Source organism: Schistocerca serialis, chromosome 5 (assembly GCF_023864345.2).
Source record: "Schistocerca serialis cubense isolate TAMUIC-IGC-003099 chromosome 5, iqSchSeri2.2, whole genome shotgun sequence".
NCBI lineage: Eukaryota > Metazoa > Arthropoda > Insecta > Orthoptera > Acrididae > Schistocerca > Schistocerca serialis.
Genome location: NC_064642.1, coordinates 259,402,302 through 259,422,282, shown reverse-complemented (window position 1 = coordinate 259,422,282; position 19,981 = coordinate 259,402,302). Strand labels below are relative to the sequence as shown.

At 44.3% G+C, this 19,981-nt stretch overlaps 1 protein-coding gene across 1 annotated transcript in view; it reads left to right on the top strand.

Annotated features, from left to right (window-relative positions):
• LOC126481052 (calpain-C) overlaps positions 1 to 19,981 on the top strand; it is a 453,845-nt gene that overhangs the window by 152,397 nt on the left and 281,467 nt on the right. Inside the window, exon 3 of the mRNA XM_050104532.1 lies at positions 1,408 to 1,477. Within this exon, the coding sequence (XP_049960489.1) occupies positions 1,408 to 1,477 (70 nt within the window). The remainder of the gene's footprint in view (positions 1 to 1,407; positions 1,478 to 19,981) is intronic.

Here is a 19,981-nt window from a genome sequence, read left to right as displayed (position 1 = left end):
GTACGCTGGGAGTACATACTTACTAGTAAAGACTAATAATCGTCATACCGAAACAAAGATTTTCACTGTTTTTTTTTTTTCAAGATATGCACTTAAGGAGAGAGCCTGCTTTGTTTTCTAGTGATTTTTTGTGACTAACGAAAATTTTGTTAATAAGGTATTGTAAAAACCTCAATGGGTGTACTATAAGAAGTCATTGTAGTAAACTCTATGATATTCCAAACTTCTGTTGAGGTGCGTATTTTCAAGCGCTGCCACATCTCTACAGACAACAGCATCTCCCACGAACAACCTCATGGGGCTGGATCATTTATATGTATCTCCGACGACCATGCTGTGTAGACAGAATGGATCTCTCTGCGGCAATGTGTTTGCAGATTTGAAACTTCATGGTAGATTAAAAGCATGTGAACCGGTACTCGTTTCTGGAGCCCTTACCTTTGTGGGCAAGCACTCTACCCACCAAGCTCTCCAAGTATAAAGTACGACCCTCTCTGACAGCCTTATTTCCGCCAATATCGCATCTGCTACCTTCCAAACGTTGCAGTTCACCTGCATACATTGTGAGACCGGCAGTCCTGGAAGAAAGCATATTGTGGGGACATGGCTTTGGTACAGGTTAGGGGACGGTTTCCAGAACGAATTTTCACTCTTTTCACTCTGCAGCTAAGTTTTAGAGGTAGAGATGAGCTGCTAGCGGAAGTAAAGCTATTAGGGCAAATCGTAAGTCGGTCGGTAGATAGCTTGCCCACGGACGGCGCAAAGATCCCAGGTTTGAGTTTCGGTTTGGCACTCCGTTTTAAACTGTCAGGATCTTTCATACTGTGTAGATTTCTTTAAAAAAAATCTACTGTTAACGTTGCTTACAGCCATAGTGTAAAATAACGTAATGGTGGCTATTCCAATGTATCTCTACAATTTGTTTTCTGATATCGCAGAAGTGATTATTATTACGCCTCTGGTGGCTCCTCTTTTTATCTATAACGTGCACAGTGAGAAGATGACGGGGAAGAAGATGTGAATTATGTGAACAACTAGCCGCAGTCCCAATATATGGATTTTAACCGACATGCGGTTCATCTCCCGACTGATGGACACAGCTGTGACGCACTGTCTATGTGGGAACAAGTGATTTAGCATTCCGTTCGGACAGACTTGGTTCAGGTTTTCCAAAAGTCTGTCGAATAACTCTAGAGAAACGACCGGACGTCTTAACCTTCAACTCTGTACTGGCGACATCGCTCCTATTATCTGCAAAAGAGAGCCAGTGCCCACTTGTACTTACTTCGCTCTCGATATCTCCTGAAAGATCTCTTTCACGCAAAAAAGACGAAGTTAACACTTAATAGCAGTTGCAAGCGGCTCAGCGTAGTGACTAACTGACGGTGCCTGTTGTTGGTGTTACAGGAGCTGTCTCCCAGGCCCGTTTTCGTGCACGACGCACCTGCGCAGTTCGATATCGTTCCCGGCAAAATGGGTAAGTTCACCAGCTGACTTGTGCTTATTTCTTTACCTCTTTCTCGATGTAATTTAATGGTGATGGACCACCTCCACCGCCTCCGTAGCTAAGATTGGGTGTTTCGACTCACATCCTTTGTCAGCTGAAAAAAAAAAGAACTGGTTGTCAATAGACTACCTGCCTTCCTTTCTTAGACCTACTAGAAGTAGTCGTAACGTTTTAATTATCATCTCAAAAAAATGAAGTTAGGTAATTAATTTTTGTTTTTTCTCAAGTAAACGTTTGTAGTACTGCTACACGCTGGAAAATACGCACTGCGGTACTGTGACATATCATTAGAGCTCCAAAACAAATTTGCACATCCAATTGGAAGAGCGCTGCACCGTTTTCGTTTGTTCTCGTTTAATGGAATGCGAAGATACTTTGGGTGTTGGAATGTTAATGTACTTTAGGACTGCAGACTGTAATCGCAAACAGACGAAAATTAATTACGCAATTTCATTTTATCGAGATGATCATTAAGTCTACAGGGCTACTTCTTGTATGTCGTACATGTCTTGAAATGTGTATATCTGACATTGTACCTAAACTGTAAAGCAGTTTTTGTATTGTTTCAAAGTGACTGATCGCGGTACCTCGTGTACGAAATTTACTATTTCAGCGTAGCGGTTATATTGTATTTTACAGGACATTATAAGATATCACGCGTGGTTGCGCGTGAATGGGTGATGGATTGTAAGAGGAAGTAGACAGCATTGTTGCACTTGTACATGTATTTTGTTTCATCAGTAGCTATATTTTAGACATTCTGAGGACTACCGTTCTGGAAGTTTTTCATAAGAGCGCTAGTAACAAAAATCGTGCGCACATGTTGCTTCCAAGAATCATTATTTCAATAATTTCATCGAGATTTTTATGTGTGTCTTGGTGCTTTTATCACATCACGAAGAGTTCTAAGCAACAAGCACAGTAATTACTATAATAATGCTCAAGCCCATACAGCTACTATACTTGTCTGAAAATAAAGCTCTTTTGAACCTGAACTAAAAATATTACTGACCGTATAGGAAAGGTCTTAGAAAACGTGAATATCACTTAAATTACACACTCACGATGAAAAGACAATAGTGTCTGAGGTTATCCAAGGATGCAGTGCCACTGTTAGAAATATCAGGAATACAACACCGTGTAGTTGGCGGCAGGTGCACGCGAGAAGAGAACGATTAAGGTTTTTTTTCCGTTGGAGGTCATCAGCTTCTGACGAAATTGATGCGACTCGTGATTTCCTCTGTTGTGGCAACCTCTTCATCTCAGAGTAGAAAATCACATTTTGTCCATATGTGTTGAATATATTCCTATCTTCCATCTCATTCAGTTTTTGTCGTACACGTCTCCCTCTATTACTGTGGCAGTTGCTCCATTTATTCTCTTCGTAAACTAAAGAAATTATTTATATTTTAATCAGGTGCCAAACATTATACAGATCTCCCACGCAGAACATGAAGCATCTCAGGCTTGGGCGAGCTTTTCACAGGTTGGGTACATTTGTTCATAGTTGTGTGGATATAATGTAAAAGAGAAGAGGAAATTCATACATTTACACAGGCATCGGCTTACTTTTTGAGAATTTTCCCAATTACATTGCATTTCTATAGTACCACTTTCCTTTAAATTACTTCTTATGTAGAAATATTCTATTATACTGTCCCTTCATCTAGTCAGTGTTTTCCCTATGTTCCTTTCCTTGCCGAGTCAGCAGAGATGATCCTCATTTCTTCCATGATTTTTTAGTAAACCCGTCGATTTTCTTCTTTTCCGAATTTCCTACAGTCCATGATTCTCTTCCACAAAATGCTGTGCTCCAATCGTACTGTCTCAGCGTCAGATTAAGGCACACATTTGTGCCATAAGCCTTCCCACGTCGAGGATAGTCTCCCTGGAAGTGTTAATGCCTGTGTCCTCCTTGCTTCTACCGCAATGTTTTACTTGTATTTTGCCTTTCTTTTGTTTACTCTCAACCCATATTTAGTCTTCAGTGGACTGTTCAGTCCATTCAACAGGTCCTCTAAGTCTTCCTTACTTCAACAGCGGACAACAATGTTACCAACATATCTTAGCATTGATGTCCATTCACTATGAATTTTAATCGTACTTCTGAACTATTTTCTCCTTTGCCTCTTTCATATACTGGTTGAATAATAATGGCAAAAGACTACTTATCTGCCGTGCACCGTCTTTAACTCCAACCCTCATTTGTTGGCCTCCCATTGTTATTGGTCTTCTTGTTGGTTTTCGTACATATTGTTTAATATATGTATTTCCCTAAATCACCTACCTATTTTTCTGAAGAACTCAAAACGCCTTGTAGCATCATGACTAACCGTATATTCTTTACTTCAGTCGTTGATGACCCACGTTTCACCTCCACGTATGGAACGTTCCACCGTACATAGTTTTCATTCAAAATATGGGTTTGGACATCTGAACCACGCCAAAAACGGTTTCAAGAAGTTATATTTAAATATTCGCCAAGATCTCGTGCGGTGTGTGGAGTTATGCCCGATAATTACACATTAATTTGTCCAAAGATGTTTTCTTTAAAGACCGTGCACTGAATAGATTTTACTATCTACACTGGATCGTAAACCAAATTATTGATAACAGCGTGTTTTGAATTCTCAGTACGTTTCCAGTAGTTATTCGTAGGCATTAATAGGATGCGGATCCTCTGAAATAGTACAAGATTTTTACAGACTACTGTTTCCACCTCATATAGAGCTTATCGATGTTAATTGATCAGAATTTTCAGAACTCTAACGAATACTGTTCTGCGAGTTCACGTACCATGCAGCCATGCAAAACCAGAAAAAAAGACCATATCTGGATCAACCTCACCAACACGCATAGAATGCAATAACAGATTGCAGTACTGAAGTCAGACAACGGTATCTTAATTTATCCAGTCAACGAAGATCGAAAAAGGTCGAATAGGGGAAAAAATCGTGTAATCAAAAATTCTTGTACAGTGTACGAGGGGAGCGCCATGAACGCAATTCTAAAAATCCCGACCAGTTGTGAGCGTGGAGATGGGTGGGCAGGGCTGAACATTATAGGATATTTTTCAAGTTTTCCTTCAATAACTCGAAAACCGCGGCGAAAACCTAGCGAAAATATTTCCCAGTACAAAATTAAACTACATTAAATCTCCTACAAAACAGCTCCAATTCATTTTTGCTCGAAATGACAGTTTCCGCGTTGCAGGGAATGAAAAAATCGCAGATCATTAAAAGACAGTGTTTTAATGGTATAAAATTAATTTCTTTTATTAACTGATGTGAGTTAAGAACAAGTATTAAACGGGCAGTAGAACAGTATTAACAAACAAATTTATTGCGTTATAGGGGTGTAGCAGGGTGGAGGAAGTCAGGTGGAGGGTAAAAGCGTAAGGGAAGGTAGGTCGCCGGATTGTGGTGATGCGCTTCGCTCCTTCACAGGTCCGCAAACGGAAGAGGGAGCAGGTGATTTCCCAGTCTGCCTGCCCCACTATGTCACAAGAAGCAGCTACAGGGCGTTTCACAATGTTAAAGCGACCCTCTGCTGCACGCCTTGTGAATTACTATCGACACAGTCCATAGACACGCATGGCGGTGTTTTTTCACAAAGTGCGTTGACACTGCATGGAGAACAGATATGAGATACTAATAAGAAACCCATATGGACAGAAATCACGCAAATATCTGCACACTGTTCTACTCTGCTAGAGGGGAAGCTGACGGATTCTTAGTCATTCTGTGCGGCAGCTGTAGCAGCGTCCTCCCGGGAAAGGTAACTTCTCCCACCACGATTACCGCTCACTTTTCATTTACAGACAGATTACACATACGCAGAATTTCCTGTCCAGTTCTATCATGTGAGTAGACAAAATAACGTCACGAGTTTTTTTTTATCAAATGTGTGCTTGTTCGCAGTTGTTAGTGAGCTATTATGTTAAAACGGCTCAATAGCTGGAGCTGCCAACTGTCTACCACACTGAAGAACATCTCCCAAGTGTAACATGGTGTTAATATGTATTCGACAGCGTTAGTTTCATTGTCTTCACCGTCACAGCTGTCATACTTTTCACAGCATGAGAGATACCAAATTCACCTCCCCAGTCTCATCTACCCCAACATATGAAGTGGTCCAGTGATTTAAAATGTATTTCTGTGCAGTAGAAGTAGGTCACCTGAGTGTTACAGAACTTCAGATACTTCAACATGAGGCAAGCAATAAATTACAGCAGATTACTATTCTAGACTTGAACACTATGAGTCCCATTCTATCAGACATATTCATACGCGCCTTAGGAGAGATACTGTCGATATGTGGTAAGTGGCTCCACTCAGTGTAGGCCACTCAAGAAGTGCCAGCAGTTTAGAATGGAAGAGATTTATGCAGACTATCAGTAACACAATTAATTGTGAGAGAAATGCAATAGCTTTCTGGTCATTCATTAATTCGTCACCATTTGACTATGACACGATTACATAGCTTTACAAATGTTTCAGTGATAGACAGTAGGAGGGTGCGATATTTATCCAATCCAGTCTCTTTCCCATCAACACTATAAAGATAACTAACAACATCACACTTACAAATTATACAGTTGTAAGCCATTGTTTGTAGGAACGTATTTTACATAAAAACTCAGTTAACAGCTGAGATAGTACTCATTTAATGAAATGAAAACAACTCCACTATATAAACACGTGCTCCATGAAGTTAATTGGTCTAGTCTCATAACAGAACGGACCAGGAAAAGCTGCCGAGAAAAGCTGCCGAGGTATAGTCTGTCTGCAAAATGAAAATGGAGGAGCGTTCATGGTGGGGAATGTCGCCTTTCCCAAAGCAACGCCACAGCCGTTGTAAAGGACGACTAAGCATCAATTTGCCCTCTAAGCAGTGTAGAATAGTGTGCAAAAATTTACGTAGATTGTGGTTCATATGCGTTTCTTGTGTTAATATCACCAGTAACTCATATTTGTATGCCATGTAGTATTAACGGACTTTGCGGAAAATGAACACCCTCTGGGCATGTCTGTGCACTGCGTCATCAGTGATTCATAAGGCGCACAGAAGAGGGTTAGTATATCTCTGTGAAACATCCTGTAGCCGCTTCTTGTGACGTAGTGGGTAGACAGACTGGGAATAACCTACTCGCTCTTCCATTTACAGACGTAAGAAGAAGGGAAGTGCGTGACCATAACTCGGCGACTTACCTTACCTCATGTTTTATCCTCCACCTGCCCCCCCCCCCCCCCCCTACTACAATACAATCTATCCGTTAATACGGCTTTACTGCACTTGGAGGTGGTACACACATTTAATATTTGGTTCTTAACCCACCCTATTTAACAATAAACATTGATTTGATACCATTAAAATACTATTTTTAATAATCTGCGATTTTCCCATCCCTTGCAAAGCGAAGATTATTAGTCATAGACCAAAAAGGAATAGGACCTGTTTTTTAGGAAATTTAATCTAGTTAAAAGGAAGGCACGGTTTTCGAGTTGTTAAAAAAAAAAGGTTCAAATGTGTGTGAAATCTTGTGGGACTCAACTGCTAAGGTCATCAGTCCTTAAGCTTACACACTACTTAACCCAAATTATCCTAAGGACAAACACACACACCCAAGTCCGAGGGAGGACTCAAACCTCCTCCGGGACGAGTTGTTCAAGAAAAACAGAAAATGGCGACGTTTAAACGTACCCTCCACCACAAGTTTCCGTACCCCAGCGGTTGGGATTTTTAGTATTTTGTTCATGTCTTCCCACAGCTGTACAGAAATGTGCAACTGCATGGATTTTGTCTCCTAATTTTCCTTCGTTGACCGGACTGACTGGTCACTCAGCGCCCTACCACTACTTTGTAAGGTTTCAGTTTGAGTTCGTAGTGAACTATGTCAACAGATACTTATCGACAGACAAGTCTGAAGCACTAAAGGGCACAACGTTTTTTTTTTCGGACTTATTACAGTGAACACTCTTCACGCGTCTAGATCGGCTGAAACTGACACGCCTCCTCTCGAAGTCCCAGGGACGGGCAGTAGCGTAGCGGCGATGGAGTTTGCCTCCCCGATATTGGTTCCCCACAACGCCGAACATGCGACATACGTTAGTACTTATCACCGGCGTATGGACAGCACTCACGTTAAGAGCCAGCCACGTCCTATCGCCGTTTCCTTCAATTGCGCGTACTCCACGTGTGAAGGTGATACACATACTTCCGTGGTCTCCAGTGTTTACGTGCCCATCACGAACGCGACCTTCACGTTCCTGCGCTTCGGCAGCGCCAACATCCACGCCTCCAGCCTGCCTGCTGCTGGGCGTCGGGGATTTCTTTGGCTCGTTTCCAGCAGACCCGACGCGTAAACACATCAATAAGGCTGGCTCTGAGATTTTGGAACGTGCCACTATGGCTTAAACACAAGCAGCAGGAGCAGGGGGAGAAACCGTGGCCGCTTCTTCTTTAGCGCCGTTTCTGTCTAGGACAGCCGCGAAGGACAACCGTATCTCACTGGTCACTGTCATCCTAATGGAAACGACAGGTATGCCTGTAATACTTTAGGACCGCTTATATCCCATAACTTTACTAACTAGCGAGTTAACTGACTACCTGGCGTTGCTGACCACATTTCGAAAAACAAGTTTTGTAGGTATGTGCGTAAAGTTCTGCTGCTGAAATTAAGAGCACTTTGACAATAGATCGCATAATAAAATGGTAAACGTTGTGGCAATTAGTAGCCCAGACTAGTACGAAAGTTATGAACAATGAAAATGTAGAACAGCAGGAAGAATTTTGCGAGGCCTCTGATTGTTACAGATGTCGCAGCGATCGTGCGTGGTCTGGCATTGTCACGTCGAATGAGGGGTGCTCCACGTGTGCACGAACTCTTCGCATTCTAAACTCTATTACAGCATTCTGCTTCTTACGCGCCAGCGTAGTTAAGTTACACATCGCCTTGTTACGCAATTCGAGGTCCTCTAATGTTCGTTAATGTGCTATGCAAAAATTGAAATTAATCGGTCAAGGTACACCCGCCTAATATCATGCATGGCCCCCGAGAGTATGTAGAAGTGCCGCAAAGGACGTGGCAAGGACTCGACGAATGTCTGAAGTAGTGCTGAGGGGAACTGATTTCATGAATCCTGCACGACTGTCCATAAATCCGTAACAATATGAGGGAGTGTAGATCTATCCTGAACAGCACGTTGCAAAGCACCCAAGGTATGCTCAATAATGTTCATGTCTGAGAAGTTTCGAGGCCAGCGGAAGTGTTTAAACTCACAAGAGTGTTCCAGGTGTCACTCTATAGCAATTCTGGACATGTGGGGTATCACATTGTCCTGCTGGAAGTGCTCAAGTCCGTCGGAATGCACAATGGACATGAATAGATGCAGGTGATCAGACAGAGTGGTTACGTACGTGTCGCCCGTCAGAGTCGTATCTAGACGTATCAGGAGTCCCATATCACTCCAACTGCACATGAACCACACCATTACAGAGCCTGCACCAGCTTGAACAGTCCCCTGCTGCCATGCTGGGGCCATGGATTCATGAGGTTGTCTCCCTACCCGTACACGTCCATCCGCTCGTTACAGTTTGAAACGAGACTCGTCCCTGCAGGCAACATGTTTCCAGTCACCAACAGTCCAATGTCGGTGTCGACGGCCCAAGCAAGGCGTAAATCATTGTGTCGTGCAGTCATCAATGGTACGCGAGTGGGTCTTCGGCTCCGAAAGCCCATATCGATGATGTTTCGTTGAATGGTTCGCATGCTGACACTTGTTGACGGCCCAGCATTAAAACCTGCAGCAAGTTGCGAAAGCGTTGCATTTCTGTCACATTGAACGATTCTCTTCAGTAGTCGTTGGTTCCCGTTCTTGCAGGATCTTTTTCCGGACGCAGCGATGTCGAAGATTTGATGTTTTACCGGATTTCTGATATTCACGGTACACTCGAGAAATGATCGTACGGGATTAAATCCCCACTTTATTGCTACCAAGAGATGCTGTGTCCCAGCGCTCGTGCGCCGACTATAACACCACGTTCAGATTCACTTAAATCTTGATAACCAACTATTGTAGCAGCTGTAGCAGATCTAACAACTGCGTCAGACACTTGTCTTATAGCCCGCATCTCGTGGTCGTGCGGTAGCGTTCTCGCTTCCCACGCCCGGGTTCCCGGGTTCGATTCCCGGCGGGGTCAGGGATTTTCTCTGCCTCGTGATGGCTGGGTGTTGTGTGATGTCCCTAGGTTAGTTAGGTTTAAGTAGTTCTAAGTTCTAGGGGACTGATGACCATAGATGTTAAGTCCCATAGTGCTCCGAGCCATTTGAACCATTTTGAACTTGTCTTATATAGGTGTTGTCGACCGCAGCGCCGAATTCTGCCTGTTTACATACCACTCTATTTGAGTAGGCATGCCTATAGTAGTTTCTTTGGCGCTTCAGTGTATTTTCGTGATGTTTGCTAACAACGTTTCCCTTTTGTATATTAGTACAGACAAGAAGTCACGAATAGATTATTCGAAACTTTTTGCCTGACCACAACATGGCATAAGATATCTGAGACGAATCTGTAGACAAGATTAAGTTACATGCTCCAGAACCAAAGGTTCGTCGTTTAGTCCTATAGGTAGAATTGGCGCCATTGTATAGGAGGAAAACGATCGTCTGAAAAAAAAAAAATTACCAGATGGATTTGTCCGCGTTGTTTAAGTTGATAGCGTTCCAGACTGTGTGTCGGGTGAAATCAGTGGACTGGGAGGCTGGTCGGCTGCTCACATGTCCGGTAAGTCCCCCATTAGTCCCGTCCCCAGTGTCCTGTGCTCTGCGCTGGTACGTGCTCCGCTTTTCCCAGTGGCTTTCTCCAGTCGAGAGAAGCACGCTAAGGGGCTCGCTCGTGGCCACGCGTGCCTTTATCTGCCGACAGAGTGACACCTGTGCATTGTTACTGCAAGACTTCGCTAAGGTCCGACTTTATTGTACAATAGTTACCAAGGCACCCAAAGGATTGTTCATTCAGCTCACCATGTGTATTTCGTGTGCAATTTCCGCGTATATTAGATGTGTATCTCCTTGAAAAGACATGCTTTCCTGCCTGTACTGATCTGATTTGAGATATTTAATTACTGGATATACAGTATTTTCGTTTGCATCTCTTCCCCAGAATGCGAATAAAACCCTGGGATCTAGTAGAGTGCGGACAGCACAGTGATAAACACAGTGTATTCATTGATCAAATATACTTCGGGTGTGACGCATAAGGGGGCATGGCCCGTAACAAAGATTGGAAAATTAGTTCATCCATGGCCCCGTGGCTTGAAGAATTACAGCCCCTATCCAATTTTTATTTGTATGCTTTTTCTTATTTTCGCCAACACACCATTATGGATTCCATCTATCTTCCATAGCCGAAACACGTTTGTACCTTCATCAGTGCTACCTTTCTGACATTTTTGCATTTAAAACGCCATAGATATCTTTTATTCTGTAATCTGCAACTCCTTGTTTTGCAGTTGTAACGCTCACACACTTTCATCATCAAGGATGACACTGACACAACACAGCATATACCATGTGACTATGTTTTTTGTAATTTAAAACTAAGCTAGCTTCGAGTGACAGATTTTTTGTTCCTTAGTGTTTCCAGCGTCGTCCAAATACTACCTTTCATCATATGGGGTGTTTCACAATGTACGCTGGCCTCGTTAGATAATGTTAGGCAAAGGTTGAATATCTTTTCTAGTTTTAAATGAACAGAGAGCAGTTCGTTTTCTTCGCCTGTTAAATTAATGTTAATTTTTTCCGTGTATGAGAGAACAAGAAATTCAGCAAAATCAGTTTCGAATTATGACAACGTTTTTATGCATGAATCTCTATTTAACGAAGAGTACAGTTAATGTTATGCATAATACAAGTTGCGGCAGCATGTTTACTTACAGTTCACTAATGCTGCTACTCTCAAATTTTCTATCTTTGCTGATAGTTCCTTCTAGGTTTATAATGTCAATAGACCGGTCGCTGGTGGCCGAGCGGTTCTGGGCGCTTCAGTCTGGAACCGCGCGACCGCTACGGTCGCAGGTTCGAATCCTGCCTCGGGCATGGATGTGTGTGATGTCCTTAGGTTAGTTAAGTTTAAGTAGTTCTAAGTTCTAGGGGACTGATGACCTGAGATGTTAAGTCCCAGAGTGCTCAGAGCCATTTGAACCATTTATAATGTCAATATTTTACTAACACAGATTTTTTTCACCTATTCTGTAGCTTTTGGACAAACGTTGTTTTATAACAGTGATCAGCACTTATGTTATAACGAAATTTGTTTGGTACAGAATGCTCGCTGTGTAATTAATGACATATATTTCATAAAAAAATAGAGTTGTATGATTATTGAATAATTATGATACCGTATCATTCGACACTGATATGCTCCTAATTTGTAAAGGCAACAATTCGAAAATATATGTAAGTGTAGTTCTGAAACTAGTAATGTAAAAAATGTATCTGTATGTGACAGTTGTAGAACATAGTAGAACAGTGTAATAAAGTGTTGTGACTTGGCAAGACAGCCAAGCCACTATGAGAGGAAGCCGAAAGGCACGCGTTTAAGCTCACGAAGGCTGGCGTGAGGTCTGGAACACGTCAAGGTCTTACAGTAGCAAAAATAGTACGTAGCTTCTGGAATACTTAACTTTAATCCATAACTGGTGAACATCGGTCCGACGGTACATGCATCACAAGATAAATAGGAAATGATAATGGTGCCTTGCTAGGTCGTAGCAAATGACGTAGCTGAAGGCTATGCTAACTATCGTCTCGGCAAATGAGAGCGTAATTTGTCAGTGAACCATCGCTAGCAAAGTCGGCTGTACAACTGGGGCGAGTGCTAGGACGTCTCTCTAGACCTGCCGTGTGGCGGCGCTCGGTCTGCAATCACTGATAGTGGCGACACGCGGGTCCGACGTATACTAACGGACCGCGGCCGATTTAAAGGCTACCACCTAGCAAGTGTGGTGTCTGGCGGTGACACCACATAAAGTATGCTACATTATAATGGACGCGCATTTAAATCGTGAAAATCAATAAACATGCTATTTAAGATTTGTTTTGTATTTATAAACTGATTCAAACCAATGACACAGTGAGCAGGGCTACATTTAATTCGCCGACCGCAGTGGCCGAGCGGTTATAGACGCTTCAGTCTGGAGCACTATGGGACTTAACATCTAAGGTCATCAGTCTCCTAGAGCTTAGAACTACTTAAACCTAACTAACCTAAGGACATCACACACATCCATGCCCGAGGCAGGATTGGAAACTGCGACCGTAGCGGTCGCGCAGTTCCAGACTGAAGCGCCTAGAACCGCTCGGCCACACCGGCCGGCTGTCCTTTATAACTTTGAATAAAAGCATCTGGAAATTGTGGCTGCAGCTTCTACTCTTGGAGGACGATCTTCCTAAGGAGCATATCATTTGAGCCTAGACACCGTATTTATCACTTACAGCTGGTTGGAAAATATTCTTAATGAGTGTAGTTTAGTGATATTTGTGTAACAGCAGGCAGGTATCTGAAAAATATAACTCTCAGACTTACGTGATTAAAGCAACAGACACAATCGGAGATGTTGTTGGAAATGAACAAAACATATGCAAGGTAAAAGAAAATTTAAGAGAAAAAGGTGGACTGGACATCTACAAAGAATGGGCCATGAGGCATTACCAGTAAAAATAATGAAATACAAACCTAAAGGAAAACGAAGCCCTGGAAGAATGAGGATGAGATAGAAACGATCCTTTCCTTCTTCTTCATTACCACCTTCTTCTTCTTCATCCTTGCCTTGCCCTGTTCGACTGTGGGGTCGGTATTGTTACATGGGTTAAGGCAGTCCTTGTGACAGTGAGGTGGTCGGATGCCACGTCTGGCGTAACCCCTTCCTTCTCCCCACCCCCTTCCCACACCCAAACCCTCCCTCTGGGACGGAACTCGTACTGCACCCCATCCGTCTGCGTGTAGAGTAAAGCACATGTTCAAGTGTGAGATCGGTTTCTAAATTTGGGATCCAGCCCAATATTTACCTAGACGGATGTGGGAAACCACCTAAAAACCCCATCTAGAGAGGCAGGTACACCGACCCTCGTCGTTAATCCGCCGGACGGATTCGAACCTGGGCTTGTGTGTCAGTCCAAACCGCGGAATCGGCGCATTAACGCATTTGCTTATCCGGACGCGTCAAAAAAGGTAAACAGTAACAAGCAGTAAATAGCCTAAAATGAGAAGTGAGGAAGAAGTAGTGGACGCTGTAATACCAATTCTAACTTCGTCTCACTCTTCAACACGATGTGGCAAACTTACGACGGTTTGCTGAAAAATAATGCCTCTAGATTTTTTATGTGAAAACTCTTTAAGCTTTTTAAATAAAATAACGTTAGCAACATTCTACGTCTTTATTCTTCACGTCTGTATATTTGCAGCTCTCTGGCACTAGAGGGCTCCGAAGTGTAGCGTGTAATACAACGGTGCAATTACGTCGGTACGTTAGAAACAGCGTGCTCGAATTCAAGGAGTTCGTCCAGCCATGGAGTACCATCTCCTTCAGCACGACAATGCCAGACCTCACACGAGCTCTGCGACATCTGCAGTAATCCGGCTCCTTGGGGTCGCCGGCCGGAGTCGCCGTGCGGTTCTGGGCGCTACAGTCTGGAACCTAGCGACCGCTACGGTCGCAGGTTCGAATCCTGCCTCGGGCATGGATGTGTGCGATGTCCTTAGGCTAGTTAGGTTTAATTAGTTCTAAGTTCTAGGCGACTGATGACCTCAGAAGTTAAGTCGCATAGTGCTCAGAGCCGTTTGAACCATTTTGAACCTTGGGGTCACTGTCGTCGATCATCCGCCACACACTCCCGACTTGGCCCCGACCTATTTTCCTCTGTTTTCAAAACGTAGAGGAAACCTTCGAGTTACTCACTTTGATAATGGTAAAGCTGTGCGGGCAGAGGTGAGGTTGTGGCTCCATCAACAACGTCAAACATTCTACAGTGGCAAACTGGTCTCTCATTGGGAGAAATGTGTTCGCCACCAAGGTGACTATGTTGAGAACTAAATGTGTAGACATGATGAATAAAGATGTAGAATGTTAGTAACGCTTGTTTTATTTAAAGAGTTTCCACAAAAATTGTGAGGCTTACTTTTCAGGTCACCCTCCTACTGCCAAACAGTGGTCTAAAGCACGCATTTTGCTTTGCACATTCCGACGTTTCTGCAACATTATACAAATTATAGCCTTTCCCTGGATTGTTTATTTTCTCTCATGTCCTTCTGATGCTTGACAAACGGTGTCTGATGGTTGCACACTGGACTCGCATTCGGGAGGACGACGGTTCAATCCCGCGTCCGGCCATCCTGATTTAGGTTTTCCGTGATTTCCCTAAATCGCTTCAGGAAAATGCTGAGATGGTTCCTGTGACAGGGCACGGCCGACTTCCTTCCCCATCCATCCCTCATCCGATGAGACCGATGACCCCGCTGTTTGGTCTCTTCCCCCAAATCAACCCAACCCTGTCTGATGGTTCAAAATGGTGCAAATGGCTCTGAGCACTATGGGACTTAACTGCCGTGGTCATCAGTCCCCTAGAACTTAGAACTACTTAAACCTAACTAACCTAAGGACACCACACATCCATGCCCGAGGCAGAATTCGAACCTGCGACCGTAGCAGTCGCGCGGTTCCAGACTGTAGCGTCTAGAACCGCTCGGCCACCCCGACCGGCGGTGTTTGATGGGCTCAAAGTATTTTCTGTAGCGTTGCCATTTGACAAAGCGTTTTCGCGGTCGGTCCTCTGGACTAAGCATTTCGACTGGAAAGCATCTGCAGTGTTAGCGATCCGACACGCAGTGTGTGTGTGCTGTAGCGAGCCCCAAGCCCCAGCGACCTGCGCGGCCGCCCGCAGGCGCAATCTGTGCTAACTCGTAAGCGGCACATGCCGGCCGCTATTACCGCAGTCCGCTCGGAATGTACCCGGGGCGGCCGCAGGAAGCGGCGCAGCCGAGCCCAGCACGTGAGGTCACCAGCAACTCCGGACGCCGGCCCCAGCGGCAGCCTGGCCTTCCCCACCAAGTTCAAGCGTAGCTCCTCACACTCGAGGCCAAATCGCACCACTAATCGCCTTGCAAGACGTAAAAACCTTCCAGAACAGGGCCAGGAAACGCTATCCACACCAGTACAACCGAAGAGAAGTGAAGCGACTGTCAGTCTGACTCCACCATCGTGCCTCGGAATGACGATCGGAATGTGGGTGGACAAAATGGCTTCATTTGTGCTCCAATCTCGCAACGGATGGAGCACTGTCCGATCTCCAAGGCACTCACGGCCTCCTGAACATACACTCCAGGGGCCCAAAGGACCAACATATGACTCACTAAGTAAGACCGACCTCTTCGCTTCAACCTATGAAACACAAAACAAGATGGACGCCTTAAAGGGTATGAAGAGGCAGACAGCATTAGACGTCGAGCACGGGAGATTCACGAAGCTGCTGAACAGTCCGCACCGCTCTTAATTACTCCTGTAGAAGATCAGAAAATTATCCGCAAGCTGGGCCTACATTACGCCCCAGGACCGGATGGATTCGCCAGCGAACACCTCAAGCATATACCTCGAAAGCCCTTGGTCCTGCGTAAGTGGATATTTAACAGCTGTATCTCATTGGGCTATTTCCTAGTCCTTGGAAGATCGCTCGCAGGTACCCATACAAATACCAGGTAAAGACCTGAGCAAACCTTTTAGTACTTTCAACATTGAAGCCCAGTCAGCAATCGTGGTAATCTAATATATAAGACACTATCAGCCTCGATTTCGGTAATGAAACCAACCTTTACCTAGGTTTCAGCCCAAGTAATTGAGCCTTCTTCAGAAGATATACCTGATTCTGTAATATGTCTACGAGGGCAGGTCTAGAAATAAAACTAAAACAGCATGGTACATAGGTAGTAAGTCACTACCAAGGCCTATGCTCCGGCGAGCGCATTGTCTCCATGCACGCCGTGCGGTAGGACTCAGGAGCTCACGTGAGTTGGTGGTGAGTTAGTACGTATGTACCACATTCTTTAAAAATGTGACTACGCCTATTCAGGCTGTTTTAGTTTTATTTCTAGACCATGCCCTCGTAGACATATTACAGAATCAGGTATATTTACTGAAGAAGGCTCAATTGCTTGGGCTGAAACCTAGGTAAAGGTTGGTTTCATTACTTCAATCGAGGCTGGTAGTGTCTTATATACTTGAGCAAACCATCTAACTATCGGCCGATTAGTGTCTTATTTGCAATGTCAAAAATTCTTGAATCACTTCTCCTCTACAGAACTCGACCACTCATCTTAGACTAGGAAATAATAAGACCAGACCAAATTGTTTTCCAGCTGAGAATTTCGTCGGAACTCCTACTACTGTGATTATCGGAATAAATAGCGTATGTTTCCAACTACACCACCGCCATATTTCTTGACGTGGAGAAGGCATACGGCAGTGTTTGGCAAAACAAGTTAATTACCTGATGGTTAAGACTATCAGCCAACGCTAAAGCCTGAAACACCTCACAGAAGGCATTTCGCAGGGTCAGTCCTGTCGCCATTGTTGTTGTTGTTGTGTTGTTGTGGTCTTCAGTCCTGAGACTGGTTTGATGCAGCTCTCCATGCTACTCTATCCTGTGCAATCTTCTTCATGTCCCAGTACCTACTGCAGCCTACATCCTTCTGAATCTGTTATTATCTGAATCGTCATCTATTGTTATCTGTCATATATGTCAGTGACCTCCCTGTCCTTTCACAAGTTGTACCAGCCGAATTTGTTGACGAAACGGCCTTGTTGACATGCAACAGAGGTATCACCGCCGTCACAATCGTCTCCAAATCCAGCTGACGTTCATGGAACAATGGGCAGCAGAAATATTCATTAAAGAAACGCCAAAAAGACGAAAACTGTAACGTTCACCAGCTGGCGTCCGAATCTCCGAGACAGACTGGTTCTACACAACCATCCCTTAAACTGGACGAATCCCGTTAAATACCTCAGAGCTATTCTAGACAGCTAACTGCTCTTCAGACCACACGTCAGGGAGAAGCGTGTCAAACTGCTATAACTCTTGCACCAACTCTGTCCATTGCTCGCCAGCACGCAACTGCACACCAGAGGCTAAGGCTGTCACTGCATAAGTCCTACCTATACTACTATGTGGCTGCTCAATGTGGGGCACTGTCAGTCCCTCAAACGTGAAACCTGTTCACACAGTCCAGATCAGGTGCTTCTTCATCATTCTCCATGCACCCAGCTGAGCCAGAATCCTAGATCCTCACAGGGAACTCAAAGTGCCAACCATAAAGGAACAGATCCGAGCGTCAACTAGAAGATTTATCGACAGAGTTGAAGAACTTCGCACAACATCAAGGACCCCGAATACGCTGGGTTTACCCCGCCATAACGGTGGCACAGAGTAAAGATATGCCGTGCTATCGTGGAGGGCCCACAGTAAAAGACAAGAAAATAAAGACAAATTAACCACCATCATAGTACGGTCCAACGATACCAGAGCCTCTGAGCCCAAGGCTGTACTCAAGAGCAAATAAAGACGACCCTGAATCATTTACACACACGAGGCCAAGGCCACGTGGCTCAGCACTTTTCCCAGTAGTGGTATTTTAAGTACAATGGAGGATTACTCTATGCTATAGCAAACTAACTTTCGAAAAGCCCCACATTACAAATCTGGTATGAAACACTGAGTGTCATAATTGGTAGAGAAAACTGACACAAGTGAAGGTACAAAATCTGATCAAAAGAATCCAGGCAGCTATCAGTGCACATTAATATGGGAAGTGCTCACCGATCGCCTTTTTGAGAACACGTTCAACGAGGTATCTGAATGTCTGTGGTGGAATGGCAGCCCGTTCTTCTTCAAGAAACAGGAGAAGGTAGTGACGTCCGACGCTGGGGTCTGGTCTGCAGTCCAAGGTCTAGCTCTCCCAGAGGTGTTGGACTGGGTTCAGGTCGGGACTCTGGGTAGACCAGCCTTTTCGTGAATGTTATTGCCCACAAACCTTTGCACTTTATGACGGGGTGATGCAGTCATCATCTTCAAAACTTTCCTGTACTGTACGCAATACACATTGCAATGAAACGTGTTCATATGCTTACGTATTTAGCATTTTCATAAGTACAATAAGTGGACCATACCACAACCACGGAAAACTCCTCCGCAGTGTTCGACGGTCCGCATCCGCCAGTACATGTTTGCCTGGTCTTGGTTTATCTGTGATTGTTCCTTCGCGTTTCCGCTTCACCAAACATCTTTAGGAGGGTTGAATTTCCTGTGATGGATTAATACCTCCGATGACATTGAGCGACTAGTCCACTCTCCTGACCAGCCCTCTCTGCCTCCCTTCTGACAACACAACATTCTCCTCCGTCTCGTATACTGACGCGTCCACATATCGTGACGCCGAATGGTCCATTCTGCATTACATAGCGGTGTTCGGATACTTTTAATCATCAGTATATAACAGAAGCAAAAACGTTACAGTAAACACAGGTCCGCAAAAGAGCTGTTTGCTAGAAAATTACGAATGTATGGCTACGAGCTGCTACTGACTTCTGTATGAAATATTGTCCTAGTTGACATACATCTATCTGAAATGTAAACTTTTCGATTGTTTCCAATCTCATTTGGCTCAAATTTTACCCATGGGTCGTGGTTGGCATATGTGATACAAGCACGATGAGGCGACGGCTTATTTTGCTGTTACGTAAGACAACGTCTAACGCACCACGTTTGCACCCATGGATACCGTTGAAGAACTTGAGCAGCAGATTGTACAGTCTTGCCAATATTTATAATATGAATCGAGGAGGCGGGGGTGATTCAAAGAATTCATTATTCACTGCAGAGATGAGTGCATTACTGCATTCAAACGTGAGAGTAAAAAGTGAATCGCCATTCACAAATACGAGTCTACAACAGATTGTAACATGCAACGTGCTGAAGTATTTATTGTTGCGTACAGTCATTGCTGAAAATTGAGCCAATTATGGCTCAAATGGCTCTGAGGACTATGGGACTTAACTAAAAAATGGTTCAAATGGTTCTGAGCACTACGGGACTTAACATCTGTGGTCATCAGTCCCCTAGAACTTAGAACTACTTAAACCTAACTAACCTAAGGACGTCACACACATCCATGCCCGAGGCAGGATTCGAACCTGCGACCGTAGCAGTCGCGCGGTTCCGGACTGAGCGCCTGAGGGACTTAACTTCTGTAGTCATCAGTCCCCTATAACTTAGAACTACTTAAAGCTAACTAGCCTAAGGACATCACACACATCCATGCCCGAGGCAGGATTCGAACCGGCGACGTTAGCGGTTGCGCGGTTCCAGACTGTAGCGCATAGAACCGCTCGGCCACCGCGGCCGGCTTGAGCCCAATTAGTTAG